Here is a 27,151-nt window from a genome sequence, read left to right as displayed (position 1 = left end):
AAAAGAGGGAAATATCTGGAAGTCAGTGGGAAGGAAAAAGTCACTTGGACAGCCACATAAGGCAGACAGCATTTGGAAACTTAATAAAATTTATTTTTTTAAAAAAAGGCAGACAGTAATGCAGGCCTCACCCTGTGAGGAAGCAAATAGTAGTTTGAACCAAAGTCTATCCAAGAGGGGAGAATATTTTTGACGTCCTTGAGAATCCAAGAATATAAATGGTGGAAAAGATCCACAGATCTGATATTGATATTGTAGATCACAGCTGACTATGCTCAGGGGGATCTACACTGGAGAAAAGCTATATCAGCAAATGCAGCAAAAGCTTTGGTCAGAAGAGCTCCCTGGTTATTCATGGAAGGACTCACCACCAGAGAGGAGGCAAGAGAACCAAACATCTGGTGTTAGGCTGAAAGATGCTGGATGGAAAGCCACAATTTATAATTTAGTGTTAGGTCAGACACAAATACACCTTCCATGAGCTATGGAATATCAAGAGGAAAAAGTATGTCACAGTAGATAGTGCAGGCTGTCTGTGGGTACATTTACCCTGTACATTACAGCATGCTACCCAGGAAATGCTTCCTATGCTATCATGAGTTCCTGAATGAAAAGGGAATCAATGAAATTTTGGGGTTATTCCAGATTCCTTCACACAACAGAGCTCAGAGCCAATATCATCAGAATAGAATAGATCTGGAATGGACCTTGGAGGTCTTTTAGTTCAACCACAAGCAGGAGATGTTATACCATTTCAAACAAGTGACTGTCCAGTCTCTTCTTAAAAACCTCCAGGGATGAAGCACCCACAACTTCTGAAGGCAAGCAGTTCCACTGGTTAATTATCCTCATTGTTAGGAAGTTTCTCCTCAATTCTAGGTTAGCTTCTCTCCTTGATTAGTTTCCATCATTTCTTGTTTTGCCTTCTGGGGTTTTGGTGAATATGTTGATCCCCTCTTTGTGGCAGCCCCTGAAATACTGGAATACTGCTGTCATCATCATCAATCTTATTAAATCTGCATTAAAATGGCATTGTAGGGTGTCCTTCTAAAAAGATTAGCCTGGTGATCAGTTAGCCATGGGGTTTGATTGGCTATTCTATTTTGCCTTTTGTTTTCTTTTACAATTTTTTGGAAACATTTCTACCATATAGAGATTACCACTACTTCCTTCTTAGACCCCATTTGCTAGAGCCTGTTGCATATTTTTCTCTCTGTGACCTAATGGAGAGTCTAATAAATCCTTGGGAGCCACAGGAAATCAGTCATAAATTTTTAGAGAAGTTTTGATTTCCAGTGAGAGTCATCCTTAAGAAAGATGATTATGTAATTCTTTAAAACCTTCAGGAAGTTTTAGGGCTCAGCACATAGCTAATCGTGGTAAGCTAAGCAGCATCACTTTTCGCTATTTCGCTTTGCTCAGTTGCAACCATCGGCTGGTAGAAGTCAAAAATGACTTGATAGCATTTAATCATTGAAAACATCTTGCAAGTGCCTTACCTAGCAGAGACGGGACAAGCGTGTTTTTCTGCCTCCTATCTGGAGATGGCGATCAGGTAGCCTGAGAAGTGCACTATACATAAAAAAGGAGTTAAAACCATCGAGTTCTGAATTGCTAGAAAGGATGGTAAAAGAGGACAGAGAAACTTCCTCTTCTGAATCGCTCATGGGAGGAAGGTGGTGCGCGGAGCGGCTTCTGTGCTCTTCCCAGGATGGAAGCAGCAGCTGAAAGGTGTGTTGGGGGCAGCAGGTGGGAGGAAAGTCCGGGACTAAGTCGGGCTGTTCGGTTCCCTCCGCGGCCTGGAAGCAGAGAAGCAACTGGGCTGAAGCGTGTCAGCTGCTGGTGCTGGTGGTTCCTTCCCTCCCCGGATGGGAGCCCGCTGGGGCTGTACGCTGTGAAACTGGTGGCTGCGATTCTCTGCTGGGGAGAAGATCTGAAAAGTTTCCTTCAAATGACGGTGGATCCTTTGGGAATGGCTCCCCTCCAGAGGTTGTGGGGGCTCCGTCACTGGAGGCTTGTGACAGGGTTGGCTGGAAGGGATCTTGCATGGCTTCTGTTCCTACGCCCTGCTCAAGCAGGAGTGTCAGATCCGTGTATCTGTCATTTGTTCAGTGGAAGAAGAAAAGGGGGGGGGACTGATAAAGAAATCCTTTCTTGATATAACCTGAATATATTTAACCTTCTATCGAATTCGTATAAACCACACATGATACAATGGAGGGAGAAAAGCCAGATGGCCAGAACCTATCACCTCCGAGAGACACAGCCAGGAGATGAGAAGATCATAAAAATTCCACAGTGAGATGCATCCGGGGAAACTCTGGAAAAAGTTCGTTCTAAAAAAGGGGTGGGGGGAAAATTAGGTATGTCCTGGGAAACTGAGAAAGATCGTTCCTACGAAAGGGGTGGGGGGAATTAACATACTGGCTTTTGTTTCTCTAAATACACATCGAGATAAGGGGAGGGGTTCTAAACTCCCTTATGTATCCCTGTATGCCTGAGGGACCTCAGACGCTGCTTTGAGCTCCGACATGAATTGTCTCATCTCAATAAAGGATTCCTTTTGATACGTTTGGTTCTCAGAAGTTCATTCTTGCTAATTGAATGGGAAAAAGTCCTGTAGCCTGACAAGGAGACTCAGTATCATTTCAGACAAATGGCTGTCCAGTCTCTGTTTAAAAGACACCAGTGATGGAGCATCCACAACTTCTGAAGGCAAATCATTCTACCAATAGTTCTAGGTGTCAGGAAATTTCTCCTTAGTTCTAGGCTGCTTCTCTCATTGATTAGTTTCCATCCAGTTTTTTATCCTACCTTCAGGTGCTTTGGAAAATAGATTGACCCCTTCTTCTTTGTGGCAACTCTTCAAGCATGGGCAGATGACTATCATGTCATTCCTAGTCTTTCCTTTCACAAGACTATTCATTCCCAATTCCTGCAACCCTTCCCCTATATGTTTTAGCCTACTAATCCTTACTGCTCCTTTCTGCACTCTTTATAGAGTCTGAACACCTGTTTTCTTATGTTGTGGCAAGCAATACTGGTTGCAGTATTCCAAGTGTGATCTTACCAAAGCCTTACAAATTGGTACTAATACTTCATGTGATCTTGATTCTAGTCCTCTGTTTAGGCAGCCTAGGATTGCATTATTTTTTTGGCCATTGCATCACACTGTTTAAGTGATATTTAGGTGATTGTCCACTGGGACTTCAAGATCTATCTTGCAGTTAGTGCTATTGAGCCAAGTTGTACTTATTCTCTCCCTTGACATTTGGTTTTTCTTCGCTAAGCGTAAAACATAATTTTTTTCTCCATTGAATTTCATTTTGTTGGATAGGACCCAGTGTTCAAATCTATCAAGATTCTTCTGTATCTTGAGGTTGTCTTCTAGTGTTTTGGCTATTCCTGCCAGCTTAGTGTCATCTCCAGATTTGATGAGTTCCCCTTCTATTCACTCACTGAAATTTTTTATGAAGATACTGAAGAATACTAGGCCTAAGATAGAGCTTTGGGGTACCCCACTGCTTACTTCCCTCCATATAGATGTAGTTCCATTGACTAACCATTGAGTGCACTTTGTCAGCCAGTTACCAATCCATCCGATGATGATGCTATCTATTACACATTTTCTTCATTTACTAAGAAGTAGATCGTGTTCTACTTTATCAAATGTCATACTGAAATTTCAGTATACTGTGTCCACGGCATTTTGGTGCTCTACTGATTTAGTCACTTTCTCAAAATTCAGCTGTCACATTTCATGGAAGGGGGTGGTGGAGGAGTTGAAAAGTTCAAGGTTATTCTGTATGTCGTATGAAGAAATTCCAGTTGCAGTTAATTGGTTCTCATGATTTATGAAGTGTAGAAGTGGAAGGAGAGAAAGTGGATTCTGTGTAACAAGCGAAAATAATTTCACTTTGGGAAATTACCTTTGACATACCAGATCTGTTTCTAAATAAATCAATTGGAGAGAAAATGTCTCGGAGTGATCGATATCATGGATACTTTCTGGATGCCTTACATAAGATTTGTTTGGCATGATCTTTTTTCAACAAACTGATGTTGGCTTTCGGTTATAAGTTTGTTTGCTTCTAAGTGTTTGTAGATCTGTTGCTTGGTTATCTTTTTCAGGATCTTCTCAGGCATTGATATCAGGCTGATTGGTATGTAGTTTTGTGAAAAATTTTCTCTTTTTTGAAGATGGGAACTGCATCAGTGTTCTGAACCAAGTCATGTTGGCAAGGCAAGGTTTAAGTAGTGTCTGCTTATTGTTCACTGATCACAATGTCAAATGAAGCGCCAATGGTGCCAGTGAAGCTCCGCCCCAAGCCCTCAGCCCCCAGTCTGGATTCCCCTGCTGTAAAATGTAGGCTCTAGCTGACCATGAGGCAAAGAGGGAAGTAATGATAGCCATAAGTTCAAAGTTCTAACAACAAAAGCACGATCTGAGAGTCAAGTCCAAAGTCCACAAGAAAAGTCTGAGATTCAGAGTCCAAAAACACAGTCCAAAGTTCAAGAGACAGGATCCAGCAGAGCTGGGAAAGTGCACATCAAAACAAGCAGGTGTTCCCAACAAACACACTTTTACCCAGCATCTGGTTAAATCACCCTTCCACAGCTGTTTCCTGTGAAGAGGGGTGCAACTGCTTCCTCTCAAGCAGCCTTGCTGACTGAAGGTGCAGGAAAAACAAATGGACCAATTTTGGTTCTGCCAACCAGTGCACATATACGATTGCTGCTGTACACTCATGATCCCCATTTGTGACTTTCCCAACTAGCTTCTGACAAGCAAATCAATGGAGATACCAGCAGGAATTTGCAAGTCACAGTCATGTGAAATTGCCTTTAACAACCCACAGCGATTTGCTTAACAACTGCAGAGGGACAGGTGTAAGTTGACAGTCTTGTGTGACAACATGCTCATGATCGGACTGCTTAGTGTCCAGGTACCAGTCCCAATTGTGATCAATAAGTGAGGACTACTTGAATTGGGATTTCACCAGAGTGGCTCCAGATAGTATTTCCTACCCATATTTGGAGCTGATGACTTCCATGAGCAAAACAGGTGCTTCAAATTTTGCAGAAGCTTTAGGCACCGTGTCATCAAGTATAGCCCCACATTTCTAAAATTATCTCAATGTCAGGGTTCCAAGTAACAGTCCCAAGGGACTCAAAACTCTGAGGCATGAAGTTTCTTCAAAGTAAGAATTTACTAGGAAATGCCCTATTGGCACAGCTAGTGAAAACCCAACTCTGAAGGACCCGAATGTCAACTCATAAAATATCTCTATGATCTTTTTAGAGTTGCCAACAAAAAGGGAGGGAGGAGCAGTGCAACCACTTGCAAACCAAAACTGCACTCCATAAACGTTTTCAAAGATAGCAACTAGGTGACCGAAGTTTCTGCCGTGCAAAATTCTAACTGGAGAGCATGATTGATGACTCTGGGCTATGGATGTGTCCCATTGGAGAATATGAATTAAGATACACCCAGGGGGCGGGGGAAAATCAGAGTCAAGGGTGACAATGAATTATGTGTCTCACTGTCAGCTACACCCAGGCAGTGCCGGACAGTTTAACTCCCAATAAATCCTTTTTAAGTTTTGGAAGTTTGGCTCGAGACTCATGATTTAAATGGGGGTAACTGCTAGAATCCTGACACCGAGGTTTTCCCCACCCACATCAAAACCCAAAGTTTTTGCCCCCAGTTCACACATTCATCACATGGTCCAATCAGGTCACAGTCCTCTTTCAGCTACCTTTGCAGGTGTCTGTATCTGTATTTCTCTTTGTGTGCATATATATGCAATTAGAATATTCTATACCCAGCATTTCCAGGTAGATTTGATGATAAGCCTTTACACTGTAAGAATTTTTGATTGACCCAAATCAACAAGAGAATTTCATGATTGAATGGATAGTTGAACTTGGACCTTGGCAGTCTTTCATGTGTCAAATAAATCATGATTAATGTAAGATGTTATTCTAGCATTGTGACATGCTTGCTTTTTCATTGTAACGTATATTTTTTAAAATTTTGTTTACATCTTGTACAACAATTTCATAAACAATTAACATTACACTTTTCTTTGAATCCTATAGGCAAAGAAGATGACAATAAGAGCACACTGGATAACTGACAATAACAATCAACTTTGAAAAGGAAAGAAAAGCCAGAAATTAAAATATTTTTCATGTTTCACACAATTCTCCTTCTCCAGCAGCAGATAGACAAAAGAGAGAAAATTAAGAAATATTTCAAACTGGGATATATAGATTATACAGAACTCAAGCATACACTACATGAAAAGTCAAGGGAGCTTATTTTTTATTTGGAAAAAAAGGTAAATATCTTTAAGACATTGGGGAGGAAAAAATCACTTGGAGAGCCACATAGGCAGACAGAGACGCAGGCCTTGCTCAGGGAGAGAAAACTCAGCCTTAATCAAAACACTACTAAACAATGGATAACACATATTTTTGACTTCAAGAATATAAGTGTTGGAAAAGCTCCATAGATGCGCCTATTGTAGGAAAAACAGATTATAAATTATAGCTGATTATGCACAAGAAGATCCACTCAGGAGAAAAGTTTTAAAAGTGCTCCAATGTGGAAAATACTTTAGTGAGCATGGCAACTTGGTGATGCATCAGAGGACTCACATCGTGTATGAGTATCCAGATTGTGTGAAAGTTTCGTTGGAAATTCCCACCTCAAAAGACAACAGAGGACTCGCATAGGAGAGAAATCCTTTGAATGCCCTATCTGTGTGAAAAGTTTCAGTCACAATTGCAGCCCGATGAATCACCACAGGACACACACAGGAGAGAAACCCTTTGAATGCCCTGATTCTGAAAAATGTTTCAGTCAAAATTCCAAAGTGGTGATACACCAGAGGACTTACACAGGAGAGAAGCCCTATCAATGTCCTGATTGTGGGAAAAGTTTCAGTCACAATTCCAGCCTGGTGACACACCAGAGGATTCACACAGGAGAGAAACCCTTTGAATGTCCTAATTGTGGGAAAAGTTTCACTACAAATTCCAACATGGTGAAACACCAGAGCACTCACAAAGGAGAGAAACCATTTGAATGTCTGGATTGTGGGAAAAGTTTCAGTAACAATTCCCACCTCGTTAGACACCAGAGGAATCACACAGGAGAGAAACCCTTTGAGTGTCCTGACTGTGGAAAAGGTTTCAGTCAAAATTCCAACCTGGTGATACACCAGAGGACTCACACAGGAGAGAAACACTTTGAATGTCCTGATTGTAGGAAAACTTTCATTAGAAATTCTCACCTCATTAGCCACCAGAGAATTCACACAGAAGGGATACCCTTTGAATGTCCTGATTGTGGAAAATGTTTCAGTGAGAATTTCAGCCTGGTGAAACATCAGAGGACTCACACAGTAAAAAAACCATTTGAATGTTCTGATTGTAAAAAAAGTTTCAATCATACTTCCCAGCTCGTGTTACACCAGAGGAGTCACACGGGAGAGAAACCCTTTGTATGCCCTGATTGTGGGAAAAGTTTCAATCACAATTCCAGCCTGGTGACACACCAGAGGACTCACACAGGAGAGAAACCCTTTGAATGTCCTGATTGTGGGAAAAGGTTCAGTCGGAATTCAGACCTGGTGAAACACCAGAGGACTCACACAAGAGAGAAATGTCCTGACTGTGGAAAAAGTTTCAGTAACAATTCCCGCCTGGTGACACACCAGAGGACTCACTCCAGGGAAAAACCATATATGTGTCCAGATTGTGGGAAATGTTTCCTTTGGAATTCTCGGCTGGTGAGTCACCAGAGAACTCACACAGGAGACAAACCATACGAATGTCCAGATTGTGGGAAAGATTTCAGTACTAAGGATAGCCTTCTCAATCATATGCTTATACACACAGGGGAGAAACCATTTAAGTGCCCCGAGTGTGAACGGTGCTTCAGGAAACCTTCCAACCTTATTGCACACAAGAAAATCCACATGAGGCCCAAAGTGATGAGTGTAGAGAAGGCTTGAATTTCATTTGAAATATCCTATTGTAGTTTCAGCTGATAAATTGACTCTTTAATTTGATTACAAAGAATTTGCCTGATTTTTTGTCATTAAATATGTCATAGTATTAGATGGGAAGGAGGAAAGAAAAAAAATGGAACATGTTTATTTGATAAGGGCTATTTGGCCATCAGCAGCAGAAGTTGCTGGACAACCCTGCAAAAATCTTTTTAGGAGTGTTCTTGTTGTGGTCTACCGGCAGCCTGCGAAGATGGCAGCAGAGTTGGGCAACGGGGAGGAACATAGGCCAGTCTGGGAATCTGGGGAGGACTCGGACGAAGGTCCTGCATCCGATACAGAGATGGGGCCAGGGCCATATAGGAGTGATGTACTGATTCCAGAGCCTCCAGAATCTGATAGCAGCGAGGCAGAGGAACAAGGAGAGCCTGTTCCCCGTGTGCACGTGCACAAAGCTGCCAGAAGGCAAGAACAGTTAACACAAAAGGGGTGACTCAGGATTAAGGTTTGGAGGTGATTGGCCCTCCCATAAGACATAAAGGAGGAGCAAAGGTACAGGAACCTTTGCAAGAAGCAACTTTGTTCGGACTGGTCGGTTTGAAACCTGAAACTCTCCTTGGTACATTCTAAAACTACACCATGTATTTTTTTTTAAAAAAGAAAAAATTATAAATATATAACATAATTAAAACAACAATCCATACCAATTCAATTCTATCATTAATATTAATATTCATTTAAATCTTGAACATTTTACACATTACTTTTCAAATAAGTATCATACTTCTATGGAAACACTTATAAACTTTCCATAATTACTTCCCTCCCACTTCACTTATATTTTATAAAATGTTTAGTTAAAATGTTCCCATTCCTTCCTAGTTCAATTCTCTCATTTATTTCATTTCATTTATTTTGTTCACAAAAGTTTCACTAAATTACACTAACTATTTTATTCCACTTTTTAATCATGTTGTTTCCAATTTTCTAACATTAATTCTATTACAAATATAACAATACAATCTTATGTATCTTTACAGAATCCCTTTTTCAGTTAAATTTTCACCCATTATCTCTAAATAAATCCTGTTTCTTTACATCTTGCTCCAGACCTTAGTAACTTCTCTTCCCTTCCTTCTTCCCTTTCTTCTCTCTCCCCTTTACCCCGCTGTCTCTCCACCTCCATTTCCCTCTTCTGTATTCCTCTTTTCTGTTGCTTTCCAACATTATATCCCCTTTTCACATTATTTTTCCCTTTTTTGACTGTTTTTTTAGGTCTTAAATTCTCCATTCTCTTTCCCCCCTTTCCCTTTTCTTCCTCAAATAGAATTACTTGTTCACTAAAAATGGCTTCTTCTTTGTCCCAATCTTCTTGTTGCGCAGTCTTTTGTTGTTGTTTCTTGTAGACACCAATCACCATTTCTAAGAATTGAAAAATGGAACCAAAGGAGCCCTTCCCTTCTTGTTCCTCTTCTTTATATTTTTTAAATTCGATTTTCAGTTCATCCAGTTCATTCAGTTCATCCAGAGGTAATGTCATTGTAGAGTTTTTTTTTAAACAACCACCCAATTGTTTTTAGTCATTCAAATATGACTTCCAAAAGTCCCAAAGTCACCAAACAATCCAAATACACACAAGCTGTTTCTTTTAACACTTTCTCTTCTTGGAGTTACTGTTTAGTTGCAAAGTTCCAGTTAAAATGTATCTTTGTTAAGATTTAACTTTAAATTCTTTTAAATTCCAAGCAGTCTCCTCCTTCCAAGTCCTGCCCTTATTCTTTTCCTCTCCCTTCCCATTTATAGCAAAAAAAGAGAGTTTTTTTAGTGTTCGGAAATCTTTATTGTCCCTTTGGCATTTAATTATATTTCCAGTTTAATGACCTGCTGGTGCCAAAGCGGATTTTTCCGATTTCTTTATTCAGATCTTCTTGTCAGCGTGAAGAAGGAGAGTGAAGAAAAAAAAAACTTTCCCTTTTCACTTTCGTTCGCTGCTTCCAACTCTTCTTTGGGAGCGATGTATCTTTTGCAAAATTTAAATTCCAGGGTACCTTAGTTGTTACTTTTTGTCCCGGTCAGCCAAAAACTTTCACTTCTTTTTTTTTTTTTTGAACAAATTTTATTGATTTTCCAAAACAATACACAGACAAACAAAACATAAAATATAATGACATAAGAGGTTTTTTTTCTTAAAAAGCCAATACAACATCTTATTTAAAGACAGAATTATTCCAAGTTATCACATTTCCAAACAAGCACAATTTGATATATATATTTACCTTATCTGTTCATCTTCATATCTTATCCCAAACTTCTCTTTATTACTTCCTTTCCTTCTATTTATTCAAACTATATATCTCTTTAACTTTAGATTGTGTACATTTTTTATATCCATCTTATACATTTTCATTATTCTCTTCCAATAAAAAAACAAACAAGACGTAAACATAAAATCATAAAACATCTTTTCTGAAAGTTGCTTGATCCCGGTTAAAACTCATCATACAGACACCTCTTCAAAAATCATGTTCCTTTTATATATCATTCCATATCTTATTACCGTTTTCCATTTTCTATATACCTTCTTCCTTTTTTTTTAACTCTCTTAATTTTATTCTACTTATCTCAGTTCAAGTCATAATATTTAACATTCTTTGTCTGTTCTCAGCTATCCATTCATTTTTTCTCTTTAAACAAAACCTCTCCTGTACACTAATTAGAGTATGACGCCTTTAACTCTTTCCCCAACCTAATAATACTTAATATCACACATAACTTGTATTGGGATTCTGTTTAGCACATCCTAAAGTCACACAATATATTATATAAAGAGAAAAAGAAAAAGAAAGAACGACAATAAAAAGAAATTTATAGATATATAATATAGGTAGTACCCTGTCAAAACCATTTTAATCGCATTTATTGATACTTATTTATATATTTATATCTTAAACATTTTATTCTATAAATGCCTATAATAACACAATCTTATGTACCTTACAGAATCCCTTTTTCAATTAAATTTACCCATTGTCTCTAAATAAATTTTGTTTCTTCAGATCTTGCTTCCCATCATTGAGACTTCTCACCTTCCTTTCTCCCTTGCTTATTCTTTTTCCTTACCCTGTTTACCCCTTTGTCTTTCCACCTCCCTTTTCTTCTTGTGCTTTCCCCTTCCTGTTGTTTTCTAACCTTATATCTACCCTTCAACTCATTTTTATCTTTTTGGTTGTTTTTTTAGGTTTTAAAATCCCTTTTTCCTTTTCCTCTTCCTCTTCCTCCTTCTTCTCCCCCAATAGGGTCACATGTTCATCAAAAATAGTTCCTTCTTTGTCCCAATTATCCTGCTGAAAAGAACTTTCACTTCTTAACTTCCTCCTGCACTTTCTTTTCCGGCTGAGTGCTTCTTTGAGGCAGACATTTCTGACCGCCGCTCTGACCACCTTCGGGAAAGGGAGTTTAGCCAGCTGAGGAGGAGAGGTGCGGTTCCCCTCGGCCCTGCTGGGTCTCCCTGTCTTCACCACCTCTATGGGGTGTCTTAGCCCTGAAGCCAGCTGGCTAGGGGCGCTCCAGCAGCGAGCCCAGGCAGAAACCACGCACGATGGTGGATCCCTGCCTGCCGCCGAAGCCCTGCAAACCGGAAGCCTCAATTCACAGCCATTGAAATAAAGAAAAAAGGGTTTTGGGACTAAAAAGGGCGTGTTGTTAGTGTCTCAATAAGCCTTGGTCAGAACAGTTCTTTTAATTTTTATCATAATAAATGATATAAATGCCACATGCAGGGTCCCCATTTTCTCCCTGGGTATCCTCGATATTTTCATCCCTAGAATTTCCTAGCCAGCATCTCTTCAGGATAAGAGCACTCAGGCTATAGTTAGAGATTGTGGCTCCTCATACAAGAAGAAAACAAGAGGAGAAGAGAAATTGTTCATCTTTTCCTAACAATTGCAGAGGGATCAACATTTATTCTTTCCTAACAATTCCAGAAATTCATTGCACCAAGCATGTCTGCTCAGATTGTGTCAAGAATGAGAAACGAACGTGGAAGAAACCACATGAATAGCAAATGTATTAGAGGAGTTTGGGGCAGTGACAAAAGCAGTGTAAAATTTCAGATGTAAAGGCTGTTATGTCCTTCAGGTGACCTTCATGGAGAAGAGCTGTAGGAATACTGAGTTGGGAAAAGAGATTGTGTGTCAGGTCCCCATAGATTCCTGTCGGGACACCGCCATTCTGGCAGGGAGGGCCTGAATGCCATTTTATGACCTTTTCCCGTTTCTGTTCTTTTCTCAACTTTGATGTACTTTCCTGGGAATGGGAGAGGGAAGGAATTGCCTGTGGCCATCTGTTTTGTCTCAGCTCCAACAGAACAAGCAAGCAGCACCTGAGAATAACTTCTTACCACCTTCTCAACTCTGAGTTCTCACAATAACTTCGCACCTGTGGACTGGCTCGCCTTAGACTGGACAGAGGGGATGGGTTTCTACAAATTTTAACCTAACGGTTCTGAGCAGGAACTTCAGATCCTGCCTTGCTCTACTATTACTGTTTCTCAATAAAAGTTTCCTTTTGAAATCCCTCCTGTTTCAAGAGTTCTGCTTTCTTGAAGAGAGAGGAGAGGCAAGTTTTCTTGAAGAGAGAGGAGAGGCAAGTCTCCAGGTTTATTCGCAACTCCTGTTGTGATCTCCTGTTTGGAGGGGCCTGCCTCCTTGTTAGTCTTTGATGGCAGGGGTGTGAGAGCAGCACCAAGGGACTGATACTTTTGTGGTTTCCCCCTTGCTGGGGAAATGTGAGAAAAAAAGTGTACAGTAGATTATATTTCATTTCTAAAACAGCATTGCGTAAGAATCATGAGTAGATTTTGAGGGGAAAAAAGGAAAGTGCCAGCATTTATATAAAGATCGAGACAGGGTAATCCAACACTCTGTTCCCAACACATGGGAGATGTTTCCTGTTTTTCATTTCTCTCCCAGAGCTCCTTATTTTTTTTTCAAATATTTATCTTTCAAATATAGAGACGAACATTATTTGTAGCACCAAAAATAATATTTTAGCTATGCAGATAAGATTATCCTGATTTTGGTGGGATTGGAAGACAGCAAAGAATTCCAAGATTGTTCATTTCATCAACCCAATTCAAACAGACAAGTTACAATTTTTTAGGTCACATTGCATCTGATCCCTTTGAAGGATACGTGGTGACCAGGAGCAGATCAGGACTGGCGTGAAGAGAAACCAAGATGTAAACTCAGTGGTCTGTCTGGATAACCACTGGAGACTTTCCATGAGTGAGTGGAGAACACAACCTGTGTCTCCCTGCTCCTAGGCGTCGAGTACTGTCACCTACCCTCTCCTATGCCCAGAAGTCCCAAATGCATAGACTGAAGAAAATCTCCTTGGGAGATACGCAAACTCCATTACTAAAGAGATGAAGGGAAAACAACTCCCAAGTCTGCAGCACACCGCACACGGGGAATGATTGGAATTGTGCTGGTCACAAACTAAAGCGGAAATTATAATAAGGTGACATGTGATCGGTGTGCTTATTCTGTTTATTTCCCTCACAAAACATCCTTTTTCTTGTTTGCCCTACTATTTTGCTGGCTTGCTTTCTTTTGGATGTGATAATCCCGGTCTCACAGCTGGCATCTCCCCTGTCCACTTTGTGGTGGCCATTTCTGACCACTGCTACAACCGCCTTCGGGAAAGGGAGTAATGGCTAGCTGGGGAGGGGAGATGCGGCTCTCCTCAACCCTGCAGGCAGTTTCCTCCCTCTTCACCACGTCTACGGGATGGCTTAGCTCCGAAACCAGCCGGCTTGGGACGCTCCAGCGGCGAGCATGGATCAAAGCCTCGGAGAGACAAGGTTTTGGTCTGTCGCCGAAGAAGCTCAAACTAGAAGTCCAGTCCATGATTTTCTTAATAATTTCCTCCTGCATAGGTATTTTTTCATTTTTCCAATTCTTAGCAAATACAATTCTAGCCGCTGTTAAAACATTTACAATCAAATATTTCAATTCTTTACAATATATTTCTGGTATAATTCCCAATAAAAATATCTCAGGTTTAAAGTCTATGTGTTGTTTAGCCATTTTCTCCAATCATGTGTGGATTATAGTCCAATATCTTTTTGCATCTGAGCATGTCCACCACATGTGGTAATATGAACCAGGTATCTGATGACATTTCCAACATTTATCCGATTTATTCTTGAACCTCGCAATTCTCATCAGGGGTAAGTGCCACCTGTAAAACATCTTATACAAATTTTCTTTATATGCAGTTGACATTGTCATTTTATAATTTTGAGACCACAATTTTTGCCATTTATCTAAATCAATCCCATATCCGAAATTTTTCCCCCACGCAATCATTGTTTCTTTCACCTGTTCTTCCTCTAATTTAAACTCTAGCAAATGTCCATAAAGTTTTTTTATTATTTTTTCATCAGTACTTGTCAAAATTTTATCTAAATCAGCCAACTTATCATAAATACCTTCTGTTTTAACATCTTTATCAAATCTAGATTGTATTTGCAAATATGAAAACCAATTCATTTTTACACCTTGTTCTTCCAACGTTTGCATAGATTTAAGTTCACCCTTTTCATTCAATATCTCACCATATCTAACTGTTTGTTTGTTTTTATACATTATTGGATAGGAAAAAGCTTCAATAGTAGATAACCATAGCGGAATTTTTAAATAATATTGCTTTTTTATCTTCTCCCAGTTTAAAAACAAGGCTTCTTGGATATGTCTTCTAAAATACCCCTGCATTTTAGTTCCGTTATACCAGAGGAAAGCGAAGGCATGCCACCCTAACAGCAGGTCATGCCCTCCTAGATTCAGAAGTCTAGTATTCCTTACTGTTATCCACTCCTTTACCCACATCAGACTCAGCGCTTGGTAGTATAATTCCCAATTGGGCAAAGCAAATCCTCTTATTCTTGCATCTTGTAACAATTTAAGTTTTATTCTCACTTTCTTCCCCTGGCAAATGTATTTTAGCACTATTTTAAATCTTCAAAAAATGCTTTCCCTAATCTGACTGGAATTGTCTGGAATAAGTATAAGATTCTAGGCAATACATTCGTCTTAATTGTAGATATTCTCCCAATCAGTGATAATTGTAAATTTTCCCATTTTGTCAAATCTGTCACAATCTGTTGTTTAAGTTTGAGATAATTGTCCTCCTTAAGTGTGCTACACCTTGGTGTTATGTGTATCCCTAAATACTTAACCTTGTTTGTGACTTGGATCCCCCAAACTTCCTCCAATGCTTTCTTTCATCTTACTAACATGTTCTTTGCTAAAATCTTTGTTTTATCTTTATTTATTTTCAGACCTGCTACTTTCCCATACTCTTCTATCTTTTCTATCAATTTAGGTGCAGACTCTAATGGATCCTCTAATATAAATACCAGGTCATCTGCAAAAGCTTGTTATTTATACTCTTCTTTTTTAATTTTCATTCCTTTTATTTCTTTTTCTTCTCTGATGTTCCTATTCAGCACTTCCAGTGTTAACACAAACAACAGAGGTGACAGTGGACAGCCTTGTCTGGTCCCTTTTCTTATATCTATAAAGTCTGTTCATTCTCCATTTATCATAACTTTTGCAGTTTGTTTATGATATATCGTTTCAATGGCTTGAATAAATTTTTTACCAAAGCCCATTTGGTCCAATTGTAACAGCATAAAACGTCAATTCACATTATCAAAGGCTTTTTGTGCATCTATAAACATCAGAGCCATTTGTTTTTCAGGATGTGCCTCATAGTATTCCAGTGTATCTAAAATTATTCTCATATTATCTTTAATCTGTCTCTTCGGCAGAAATCCATTTTGGTCAGGATGAATACAATTGTTTAAGTATCTTTTCAGTCTTTCTGCCAGAATTGAAGCAAAAATTTTATAATCTGAATTTAATAGTGATATAGGTCTGTAATTTTTAACTTGCTGCGTGTCTGTGTCCTCCTTCGGCACAAGTGTGATATAAGCTTCTGACCAAGTTTCGGATATTTTCTTCTTTGTCATAACTTCATTCAAAATTTCTAATAAGTGAAGATTCAATGTTTCCTGGAATGTCTTATAAAATTCCACTGGCAAACCATCCAGACCTACTGGTTTCCCAATGTTTTGCTTTTTTAAAGCTTCTGTTAATTCCATCATTGTTATATTACTTTCTAACATTGTTACAATATCTTTGGGTATCTGGGGCAAATTTGCTTCCTGTAAGTATTGTTGAATTCTTTCTTCCTGAACATCCTCTTGCCTGTTCCATGAGGAGAGGGCATGACCCTTACAGTCAATTTTCTCACTGAAGAGGTAGCAGAAAAGAGATCTCCAAACCCCAAGTCCTGATTGTGACTCACAAATGATACTGCCCAGCTGCCCAGTAAGGCAGAATATGTTGAACTGGTGCTCTAATTAGTAGGAGTCCCAGGGCTCATTGCATGCAACTTCAAAAATATTCATAGTCTGGCTTGCAGACTGGCTAATCTTAATTTGGCCTCACAAATCCTGGATGCAATAAAATAAGGCAGGTTCAGGAAGCAATCCTTGGAAATGGGCAGCCTTTGATTATCTACTAAGGCACAATCATGTGTGGAAAGGAAACTTCACGAGGACAGTGGTGTCACCCAAGCAGGAAAAGCCCAAAGGGAACATCAAGTCAGCCATAAAACAAACTTGCATAGGAAAAGAAATCAAATAAAAGGTATTAAAGAAGCCCCTTAGACAAAAGCCCAAATAATTAAGAAAACTAAGGAAACAAGAAAAGAAAACCTTTACAAACACAAGACATGCCAAATCAGCAAAACAAACAGACAAAAGACACAAAATATATTGCAAAGGAGACAGACAGGAGATTGCCACAAAACAAATATAAGAAACCATTAAGCAAAAAAAGATTAGGACAAAACCGATAATCCAATCAAACCACCCCGCAAAGTTTGCCTTCTGCACCCTGCGGAGTTTACCCTCCGGCGGAAATGAAGACAACCTTTGACAGGATTTAAAACATTAAGAAATACAAACACAAGCACATACACACAAAATGAGAAAAAGGTATAAAAATCAGGGACTTACCATACAAAGGTAGCTAGCCCAGGAACACAGACTTCTTGCTATCTCTTGCCTTCCTGAAAAATAAAATGATCCAGCTTTCAAGCAGTTGTCTGTATCCTTGCACCGGAGCTCTCCCAGCGGGAAAATCGAATCCTCAGAAGAAAGGCATTTTGTCAGCCTTTCAACACATGAATCAGTTGCAGTCTGCCTAAAGTGTGAAGCCATCTGCAATTTTGGACAATCCTATCAGGCCTAGACCTAAGCAAGAAAGGACGGAAACCATTTGACTTGACTGACCTGAAGGCACCAAACTAAAACATCTAGTGTAAGACTCAAGGACGCTGGATGGAAAGCTATGACTTGTAATACAGTGTTAGCTTAAGCATAAAGACACTTTCCATGAGCTATGGAATATCGAGAGGGTAAAGGTATGTCATGATAGGTAGGGAGGCTGTCAGGGAGTACATTTACCCTGTAAATCAGCTGTCGCCAACCAATGGGCTGCAAGAAAATTTTGGTGGTCCACAGAGAAATGTCACCACCAGAGCAACCCCCAAAGCAATTAATCCAGGCTGTGCAGAAACACAAGGCTGTGCCGCCCATATGACCCTGGGAACCCTCCCCGCCCACTCACTCCTTACCCAGCAAAGTTGCCCGCTAAATTGCTATTTTTCCTTCCTTTTTTTCCGACCATCAAAGTTGCTCTTTTTTAATAAAAACAAATCAATATTTACATACATAGTGTGTTGTGAGTTAATTTTGTGAGTTTGCTTGCTAGCAAATTTTATGTGACAGACTGAGCTAGCCGATGGCAGATTGATCTCTGAATGAATCTGTGATTCTGTGAGCAACTCAATCTGCCTGCTTGCTTTGCCTGCTTTTGAGTAAAAGTTGCTCTTTTTTATAAAAAAACCCGATATTTATATAAATATATTTACATACAAGCCATGCCCAGCCAGTCAAATGACCACCAAGCCATGCCCATAAATTAGGCCACACCCACAGAACCAGTTAGCAGTCCCTGGAATTTAAAATTATGAGTTTGGTGGTCCCTGAGGTTCAAAAGGTTGGCGATGCCTCCTGTAAATTACAGCATGCTACCCAGGAAGTGCTTTGTATGCCATCTTGAGTACCTGAATGAAAAGGAAATCAATAAAAGTTTGAGGTTATTTGACTGCAGATTCCTCCATACAACAGAGCCCAGAACCAATAGCCCCTATCCTCACCATCCATACCTTATTAAATCTGCATTAAAATGGCATTGCAGGGTGGTTTGCATGTGGTTTGCTGGGCTATTCTATTTTGGCTTTTCTTTTTACAATTTTTTTTTTGGGGGGGGTGTATTTCTTCTATCATATATAGGCAATCAGGCCCTCTTTCTTAGGCTCCATTTTCAAGGCTCTCCTACATGTTTCTTTCTGTGATCTAAGGGAGACTTCAGTGCAAGCGAATTTACAGAATTTACACATGGCATTCGGCAGATGTAAAATCTCCTCCAAGTGATTGATGCTCTTGGATGCAGCCCTCGCCAGCAGGAGTGAAGCTGGCTCCCTTGGAGAGTCCTGGCCTGATGGTGCTGCCATGTCCTAAAATCTTGGGAGCCACAGGAAATCAGTCATAAAGCTCTGGGGTGTAGAGAAGCTTTGATCTCCACTGAGAGTCAACCCTAATTTTATAAAACCTTCACGAACTTTTAGGGCTCAGCTAATCTTCGTTAAGCTAAGCAGCATCACATTTCACCAGGATAAATTGCAAAGGTCGCTTGGTAGAAGTCAAAAACGACGTAATAGCTTTTAATCAGTGGAAATAAGTTGCAAACGCCTTATCTGGAGATAGGGGTCAAACAGGGAACACCTGTGCCTAGAAAGCCGACAGCGCAGCGGGCGGTTTCTGTGGTTGAGTTTAAAGGAGTTAAAACCATCGAGTTTACTGCTAGAAAGGTTGGGAGGCGACGGGAAGAGTAGAAGAAAGTCCCGTTGCCTTTTGAAAAAGCATCTTTGGGATAGCCGAACTTCCTCTTCTGAATCGCTCATGGGAGGAAGATGGTGGGCGGGGCGGCCTCTGTGCTCTTCCCAGGATGGAAGCAGCCGCTGGCAGGTGAGTTGGGGGCGGCAGGTGAGAGGAGAGTCCGGGAGCAAGTCGGGCTGTTCGGTTCCCTCCGCGGCCTGGAAGCAGAGAAGCAACTGGGCTGAAGCGTGTCAGCTGCAGGTTTCTTCCCTCCCCAGATCGGAGCCCGCTGGGGCTGCACGCTGCGAAACTTGGTGGCTGCAATTTTCTGCTGGTGGGAAGATCTCAAAAGCCTCTTTCAAGCGAAGGTGGGTCCTTTGGGAATGGCTCCCCTTCAGAGGTTGTGACGGCTCACATCACTGGAGGATTGTGACAGGGTTGGAAGGAACCTGGCAGGTCTTCTGTTCCTCCGCCCTGCTCAAGCAGGAGACCCAGTACTAGTTCAGACAAATGTCTGTCCTGTGTGTTTAAAAGCCGCCAGTGATGGAGCCCCCATGGGAACCTCTGAAGACAAACCCTCCCACTGGTTAATTGTTCTCAGAGTCAGGAAATTTCGCTTTAGTTCTAGGCTGCTTCTCTCCATTAGTTTCCATCCAGTTTGTAGTCCTGCCTTCAGGTGCTTTGGAGAATAGGTTGACCCCCCTCTTCTATGTGTCAATTCCTCAAGTATTGGAAGACTGCTATCATGTCACCCCTAGTTCTTCTTTTCACCAGACTAGACATACCCAATTCCTGCAACTATTCTTCATATGCTTGTGCCTCTAGCCCCCTAATCATCTTTATTGGTCTTTCCTGCATTCATTCCAGAGTCTCCACATCTCTTTTTTAATGGTATGGTGAAAACCTTGTATGCAATTTTCTAAGTGTGGTCTTACTCTTTATAAAGTGGTACTAGTACTTCACATGATCTTGATTCTATCACTCTCTAAATGCAGCCTAGTATTGTATTGGATATTTTTTCACTGCAATACTGGCTCATATCTAAATGATTGTCCACTAGGACTTCAAGGTCCCTCTCATAGTTACTGCTTGAGCCAGGTTCTACCTATTCTGTACTAGTACATTTGCTTTTTCTTGCATAAGTGTAAAACCTTATTTTTTTTCCTCCATCAAATTTCATTTTGTTAGGTAGGGCCCAGTGTTCAAATCTATCGAGATTCTCTATCTTGACCCTATCTTGTGAGGTGTTGGCTATTCCTGCCAACTTCGTGTCATTTCAAATTTAATGAGTTCCCATTCGATTCCCTCATCACCCAAAAAGAAATTATAGCCCAACCTACCAAAAAACATAACTGTAAAAGACAGGCTAGAAATAAAAATTAAAATAAGCAAAAAATTAGTAAATGAACACCTGTCTGATCTTGATGAACACTAATCACCGGGACCTGACAGATTACATCCCAGAGTATTAAAGAAGCTGGACTGTGCTGAAATGTATAAATTGACATTTGAAATCAGAGAACAAGAAGATAAACAATTTTATATGATATGTATGGGTACTAATACTAATACCATTTCTGCCTTAGTAAGACCACACCTAGATTACTGCATCCAGTTTTGGTCACCACACTATAAAAAAGATGCTGGGACTCTAGAAAGTATGCAAAGAAGAACAAGCAGGATGATTAGGGGACTGGAGGCTAAAACATACGATGAATGGTTGCAGGAACTGGGCGTGGATAATCTAGTGAAGAAAAGGACCAGGGGAGACATGATAGCAGTGTTCCAATATTTGAGGGGTTTACCACAGAGAGGAAGGGGCTATTTTCTAAAGCACCTGTAGGCCAGACAAAGAATAATGGATGGAAGCTGAACAAGGAGAGATTTAACCTGGAAATAAGGAGAAATTTTCTGACAGTGAGAGCCAATGGAACAGCTTGCCTTCAGAAGTTTTGGGAGCGTCATCACTTGAGACTTTCAATAAGAGATTGGACTGCCATTTGTCAAATGGTATAGGTAGGGTCTCCTGCTTTGGTGGGGGGTTGGACTAGATGACTTACAAGGTCCCTTCCAACTCTGTTAATCTAATCTAAGGCATTTATGAAGATATTAAAGACCACTAAAACAGAATCTTGTGGAACCCACTGCTTACTTCTCTACATATATAGTCCCATTAAGGAATAAACTTTGAGTGTGGTTTATCAGCCAGTTGTGAATCCATCTGTGTGGATGGATGTACCTATCCCACATTTTTCTAATTTATCAACAAGTACCAATAGGTTATGGTCTACTTTGTCAATGGCCTTACTGAAATCCAATTATACTATGTATTTGACTGGTCCACTAATTTAGTTACTTTGTGTAAGAATGAAATAACATTTGTTTGGAATGATCTGTTTTTGACAAACCCATGTTGATTTCTGTTTATAACTTTGCTTCTAAGTGTTTGCAGACCTCTTGCTTCATAATCTTTTTGCAGGATCTTCCCAGGTACTAATATCAGGCTAATTGGCCTGTAGCTTTTTGAATCCATTCCCCCCCCTTTTTAAAAAAAACCTTTTTAGTATCTTTTGATTGCTGTTGGATTTGAAAGCATCAAAAAAATAATTTTTATGTAGTATGGGAAAAATAAAATACATAGATACTTTCAAAGACATTATATTAGAAACGCTCCACTTTTAGTATGGGAAAGAATTAAAGAGAAACTATATGAAAATACCGGTCTGGCTATCCACAATGGAAGTACTAATACATCCAAATATTCTTGATCTGGAAAAAATTACAAGATATAAAGATATCCTAAACGAACAAGGGGAATTAAAATCGAAACAACTAAAAAAATCAAAGAATTGATTTGGTTTGGTGGCCATTTATACAAATGCAATCACGATATAAGAAAGATGCAGAAATGTATGGGTTTTACAAGGAGCCGGTAGAATTGGACCAGATATTGTTAGGGACGGATGATAAATTAGTAAAAAAATATACAGATATTTATTGAATTTTAAAATGGAAGAAACAAGTAAAAGAAATTATGATAGTATGGTTCAAAATTTTTGGATATGCCATAGAACTAGACAAATGGCAAAAACTCTGGGAAGGAAATTATAAATTGACGATGTCAACAGCCTGTAAAGAAAATCTTTATAAAATGTTTTATAGGTGGCATTTACCACCAGCAAGAATGGCAAAGATGTTTCAAAACTTATCTCCCAGATGTTGGAAATGCAAACAGATACCAGGTTCTTATCATTTGTGGTGGACTTGTCCTATGGTAAAAAAGTATGGTTAAAAATAAAATGGTGGTTAGAAGAAATGATAAAACAACAAATAGACTTAAAACTAGACGTTCTTGTTGGGTATTTTACTTGAGAAATATAATAAAATAAATACATATTTAATCTTACATGTAGTCACAGCAGCAAGAATTGTATATGCATAAAATTGGAAAAATGAAAATATACCTATAGAGGAAAATCTAATAAAAAAATATTGGAATGTGCTGAAATGGATAGATTGACATTGAAAATTAAGGATAAGGAAGAAACAGAATACTTTTTAACTTGGGAACTATTTTATCAATGGTTAGAAAATAGAAGCAGAAGTTAGAAACTTAGAATGAAGGTAGATATGTAAACAAAGATAAAATAAATGTGTAATTAAATAAAGCAATATCGAATAATTAGGCTAAATAAACATGATGATTAACAGAATTAGAAGATAATGATTATAAATGTGATGTTCATATGATGTTCATAATGTTTGATATTAACCGATTATAGATAAAGCTGAATAGAGGGGGAATAATGGGAAATGTTTAATAAGGATAAATCAAGATGGTAAATAGATTTTGAGAATAATAGTTATAGTTACTGTATGTATAACATTTATTACTTGTGTTTAAAAGAGATTGTACCCAAACAGCACACTGCCATTGTAGATACGGAAATGTTATATGTAACAAAGAAAATTACATTATAAAAAAATGATAATATTTTTAAAAAGATGGTAGTGGTGTCCCACAGACTTTCCATTTAAAATATACACAACTGACTCCTAACAAACAAAATCAATTGGAAATTGACAAGTCAGTCGCGTTACATTGCACATTATTTCACTTAATGACCCCAGCCAGGATTTTCTAAGTGGGCATAGTTAAGTGATATCAAACTTAACGACCTCGCCATTTAGGAATGGACTTGCCAGTCCCAGTGGCTTTTAGTAAGTGAGGACTAGCTGAATTGGGATGTCATCAGCATGATTGTAGACAATATTTCCTGCCTTTTTCTTATTTGGAGTGGTGAACTTCCATGGGCAAAAACGATCCTTTAAATCTTGCTGCAGATCTTGGGATCATTTCATCAATTAACCCCCCACCCCATCACTCTGAGAATTAGGCCAAAAAATATGAGTGTACCCACATATGTATCTATGCATAATTTGACCCCAGCACTTCCTGATATATTTGATGATAACTCTTTGGAATTCTATGAACTCATGATTGATCCAAGCCAACAAACACATTTCATAACTGAATGGGTATCTGAGCTTGGATCTCACTAGACATGTAGATTGATAATGAATTTTAATAAATGTAAGAGGTTAAGTCACCATTTTGCCATCTATGATTTTTATTGGAATGTATGCCTTTCGATCTGTGTTTTAAAAAATATCATGTAGCCATTTTATGAACCATAATTAAACCAACCCTTTTATGTGAATCTAACAGGCAAAAGAATGTCAAAGAGAGCACCGTGGAGAACTGAATCACAGCAGCATTAAAATGCAAAGGAAATGCAATAAAAATCTTATTAGTTCCTCCAGAAAACCCCAAAATGCTTCTTCCCCAGCAGCTGAGAGACAAGGAAGAGAAAACCAGGAGAAGAGTTTTGATCTGGAGAAAATAGAGTTTGTGGAAAAAACATATCAAAATATCAAGGGGGATAATCTCCTAGTTCAGAAAAAGAGGGAAATATCTGGAAGTCAGTGGGAAGGAAAAGGTCACTTGGACAGTAAACCATAATGCAGGCCTTGCCCTGTGAGGAAGGAAATAGTAGCTTGAATCAATACTCCATCCAAGAAGGGATTCAGGGTATTTTTGACATCCTTGAGAATCCAGGAATGTCAGTGGTAGAAAAGATTCACAGAGCTGCCTATTGTGGGAAAAGCAAAGATTGTAGAATTATGCCCGAGAGGATCCATACTGGAGAAAAGCCATATCAGTGTTCCCAATGCAGCAAAAGCTTTAGTCAAAACAGCATTCTGGTTGTTCATGGAAAGACTCACACCAGAGAAAAGCCCTTCCAGTTGTCTCAGTGTGGCAAGCAGGTCAACCTGATAATATACCAGAGGACTCACACAGGAGAGAAACCATACAAATGTTCAGACTGTGGGAAAAGTTTCAGTCAGAATTCCAGCCTGGTGACACACCAGAGGATTCACACAGGAGAGAAACCCTTTGAATGTCCTGACTGTGGGAAATGTTGCGGTGATAATTCCAGCCTGGTTAGACACCAGAGGACTCACACAGGAGAGAAACCCTTTGAATGTTCTGATTGTGGAAACAGTTTCAGTAACAATTCCAACCTTATAAGCCACCAGAGGATTCACACAGGAGAGAAACCCTTTGAATGTCCAGTTTGTGGTAAAAATTTCAGTAGGAATTCCAGCCTCATGACACACCAGAGAACTCACACAGGAGAGAAACCCTTTGAATGTCCTGACTGTGCAAAATGTTTCCGTGATAATTCTAGCCTGGTTAGACACCAGAGGACTCACACAGGAGAGAAACCCTTTGAATGTCCAATTTGTGGTAAAAGTTTCGATAGGAATGCCAAAATGGTGGAACACCAGAGAACTCACACAGGAGAGAAACCCTTTGAATGTTCTGATTGTGGAAACAGTTTCAATAGCAATTCCAACCTTATTAGCCACCAGAGGATTCACACAGGAGAGAAACCCTTTAAATGTTCCGATTGTGGGAAATGTTTCAGTCAGAATTCCAGCCTGGTGACACACCAGAGGATTCACACAGGAGAGAAACCCTTTCAGTGTCCGGACTGTGGGAAAACTTTCAGTCAGATTTCCAGCCTGGTTAGACACCAGAGAACTCACACAGGAGAGAAACCCTTTGAATGTCCCTATTGTGGGAAAAGTTTCAGTCAGAGTTCCTACCTTGTGAGACACCACAGGACTCACACAGGAGACAAACCGTATGAGTGTCCAGACTGTGGGAAAGATTTCAGTACTAAGGATATCCTTCTAAATCATATGCTTATTCACACGGGGGAGAAACCATTTAAGTGCCCCGAGTGTGAACAGTCCTTCAGGAAACCTTCCAACCTTATTGCACACAAGAAAATCCACATGAGGCCCAAACTGATGAGTGTAGAGAAGGTTTGAATTTCATTTGAAATGTCCTATCATGATTTCAGCTGAAAAATTGACTCCTTAATTTGACAATATAGAATTTGCCTGATTTTTTGTCATTTAATATGTCATAGTATTAGATGGGAAGGAGGAAAGAAAAAAATTGGAACATGTTAATTTGATAAGGACTATTTGGCCGTCAGCAGCAGAAGTTGATAGATATTGATTTTTTACAGTAATTGGACAACTCTGCAAAAATCTTTTTAGGAGTGTTCTTGTTGTGGTCTGCCGGCAGCCTGCGGAGATGGCAGAGTTGGGCAGTGGGGAGGAACATAGGCCAGTCTGGGAATCTGGGGAGGACTCGGGCGAAGGTCCTGCATCCGATACAGAGATGGGGCCAGGGCCATATGGGAGTTATGTGCTGATTCCAGAGCCTCGAGAATCTGATAGCAGCAAGACAGAGGAACAAGGAGAGCCTGTTCCCAGTGTGCACATGCACAAAGCTGCCAGAAGGCAAGAATAGTTAACACAAACGGGGTGACTCGGGAGTAAGGTTTGGAGGTGATTGGCCCTCCCATAAGACATAAAGGAGGAGCAAAGGTACAGGAACCTTTGCAAGAAGCAACTTTGTTCGGACTGGTCAGTTTGAAACCTGAAACTCTGTGTTGAATTTGTGTTCCGTTTGGCCTTGTATAACTAATTGGAAATCTAGTTGTTGGCAGCATTCACAAGGAAGATAAAGGTGCGTGCTTATTAGACTTATCCTGAAGGACTTTGGCAGACTTCCATGGGACTATTTACAAACTGTTTGAGACTTATTACAGGCTGTGAATGACTAAAATTCACAGCCGTTGAAATTAAAAAAAGGGGTTTGGGGGACTAATGTGTTTGTTAGTATGTCAATAAGTCTTGGTCAGAACAGTTCTTTCAATTTTTATCATAATAAATGATATAAATGTCACATGCAGGGTCCCCACTTTCTCCCTGGGTATCCTCGATATTTTCATCCCTAGAATTTCCTAGCCAGCATCTCTTCAGGATAAGAGCACTCAGGCTATAGTTAGAGATTGTGGCTCCTCATACAAGAAGAAAACAAGAGGAGAAGAGAAATTGTTCATTTTTTCCTAACAATTGCAGAGGGATCAACATTTATTCTTTCCTAACAATTCCAGAAATTTATTGCACCAAGCATGTCTGCTCAGATTGTGTCAAGAATGAGAAACGAACGTGGAAGAAACCACATGAATAGCAAATATATTGGAGGAGTTTGGGGCAGTGACAAAAGCAGTGTAAAATTTCAGATGTAAAGGCTGTTATGTCCTTCAGGTGACCTTCATGGAGAAGAGCTGTAGGAATATTGAGTTGGGAAAAGAGATTGTGTGTCAGGTCCCCATAGATCCCTGTTGGGACACCGCCATTCTGAATGCCATTTTATGACCTTTTCCCCGTTTCTGTTCTTTTCTCAACTTTGATGTACTTTCCTGGGAATGGGAGAGGGAAGGAATTCCCTGTGGCCATCTGTTTTGTCTCAGCTCCAACAGAACGAGCAAGCAGCGCCTGAGAATAACATCTTACCACCTTCTCAACTCTGAGTCCTCACAACAACTTCGCACCTGTGGACGGGCTTGCCTTAGACTGGACAGAGAGGATGGGTTTCTACAAATTTTAACAACGGTTCTGAGCAGGAACTTCAGATCCTGCCTTGCTCTACTATTACTGTCTCTCAATAAAAGTTTCCTTTTGAAATCCC

The 27,151-nt window shown here is 39.7% G+C and overlaps 2 protein-coding genes across 8 annotated transcripts in view; both read left to right on the top strand.

The window, feature by feature from the left end:
* The window catches only part of LOC113454221 (uncharacterized), a 221,445-nt gene extending 213,354 nt beyond the window's left edge, over window positions 1–8,091 (top strand). For 3 of the 4 annotated variants that reach the window (XM_087928364.1, XM_087928365.1, XM_087928363.1), the window contains exon 2: window positions 6,103–8,091. In XM_087928364.1, the coding sequence (XP_087784490.1) occupies window positions 6,801–8,024 (1,224 nt within the window). In that variant the 5' untranslated portion in view covers window positions 6,103–6,800 and the 3' untranslated portion in view covers window positions 8,025–8,091. Of the gene's footprint in view, window positions 1–1,630; window positions 1,732–6,102 lie in introns of those variants that run through there. The other variant, XM_087928362.1, reaches the window with a different exon arrangement.
* LOC113455052 (uncharacterized) lies at window positions 1,672–27,151 on the top strand. Of its 4 annotated transcripts, XM_087928307.1 has the most exons (3): window positions 19,070–19,182; window positions 22,195–22,274; window positions 23,762–27,151. In XM_087928307.1, exon 3 carries the CDS (start codon window positions 24,055–24,057, stop codon window positions 25,432–25,434), a length of 1,380 nt encoding a protein of 459 aa, XP_087784433.1. In that variant the 5' UTR covers window positions 19,070–19,182; window positions 22,195–22,274; window positions 23,762–24,054; the 3' UTR covers window positions 25,435–27,151. The 4 variants fall into 4 exon arrangements, with proteins under 4 accessions (XP_087784435.1, XP_087784432.1, XP_087784433.1 ...); XM_087928309.1 differs by lacking the exons at window positions 19,070–19,182; window positions 22,195–22,274 and adding an exon at window positions 1,672–1,731; XM_087928306.1 differs by lacking the exon at window positions 22,195–22,274 and having other exon boundaries at window positions 19,051–19,182.

This window comes from Pseudonaja textilis, chromosome 2 (assembly GCF_049901715.1).
Source record: "Pseudonaja textilis isolate UNSWEBS1 chromosome 2, rPseTex1.2, whole genome shotgun sequence".
Lineage (NCBI taxonomy): Eukaryota > Metazoa > Chordata > Lepidosauria > Squamata > Elapidae > Pseudonaja > Pseudonaja textilis.
This window is presented reverse-complemented; position numbering and strand designations above follow the sequence as displayed.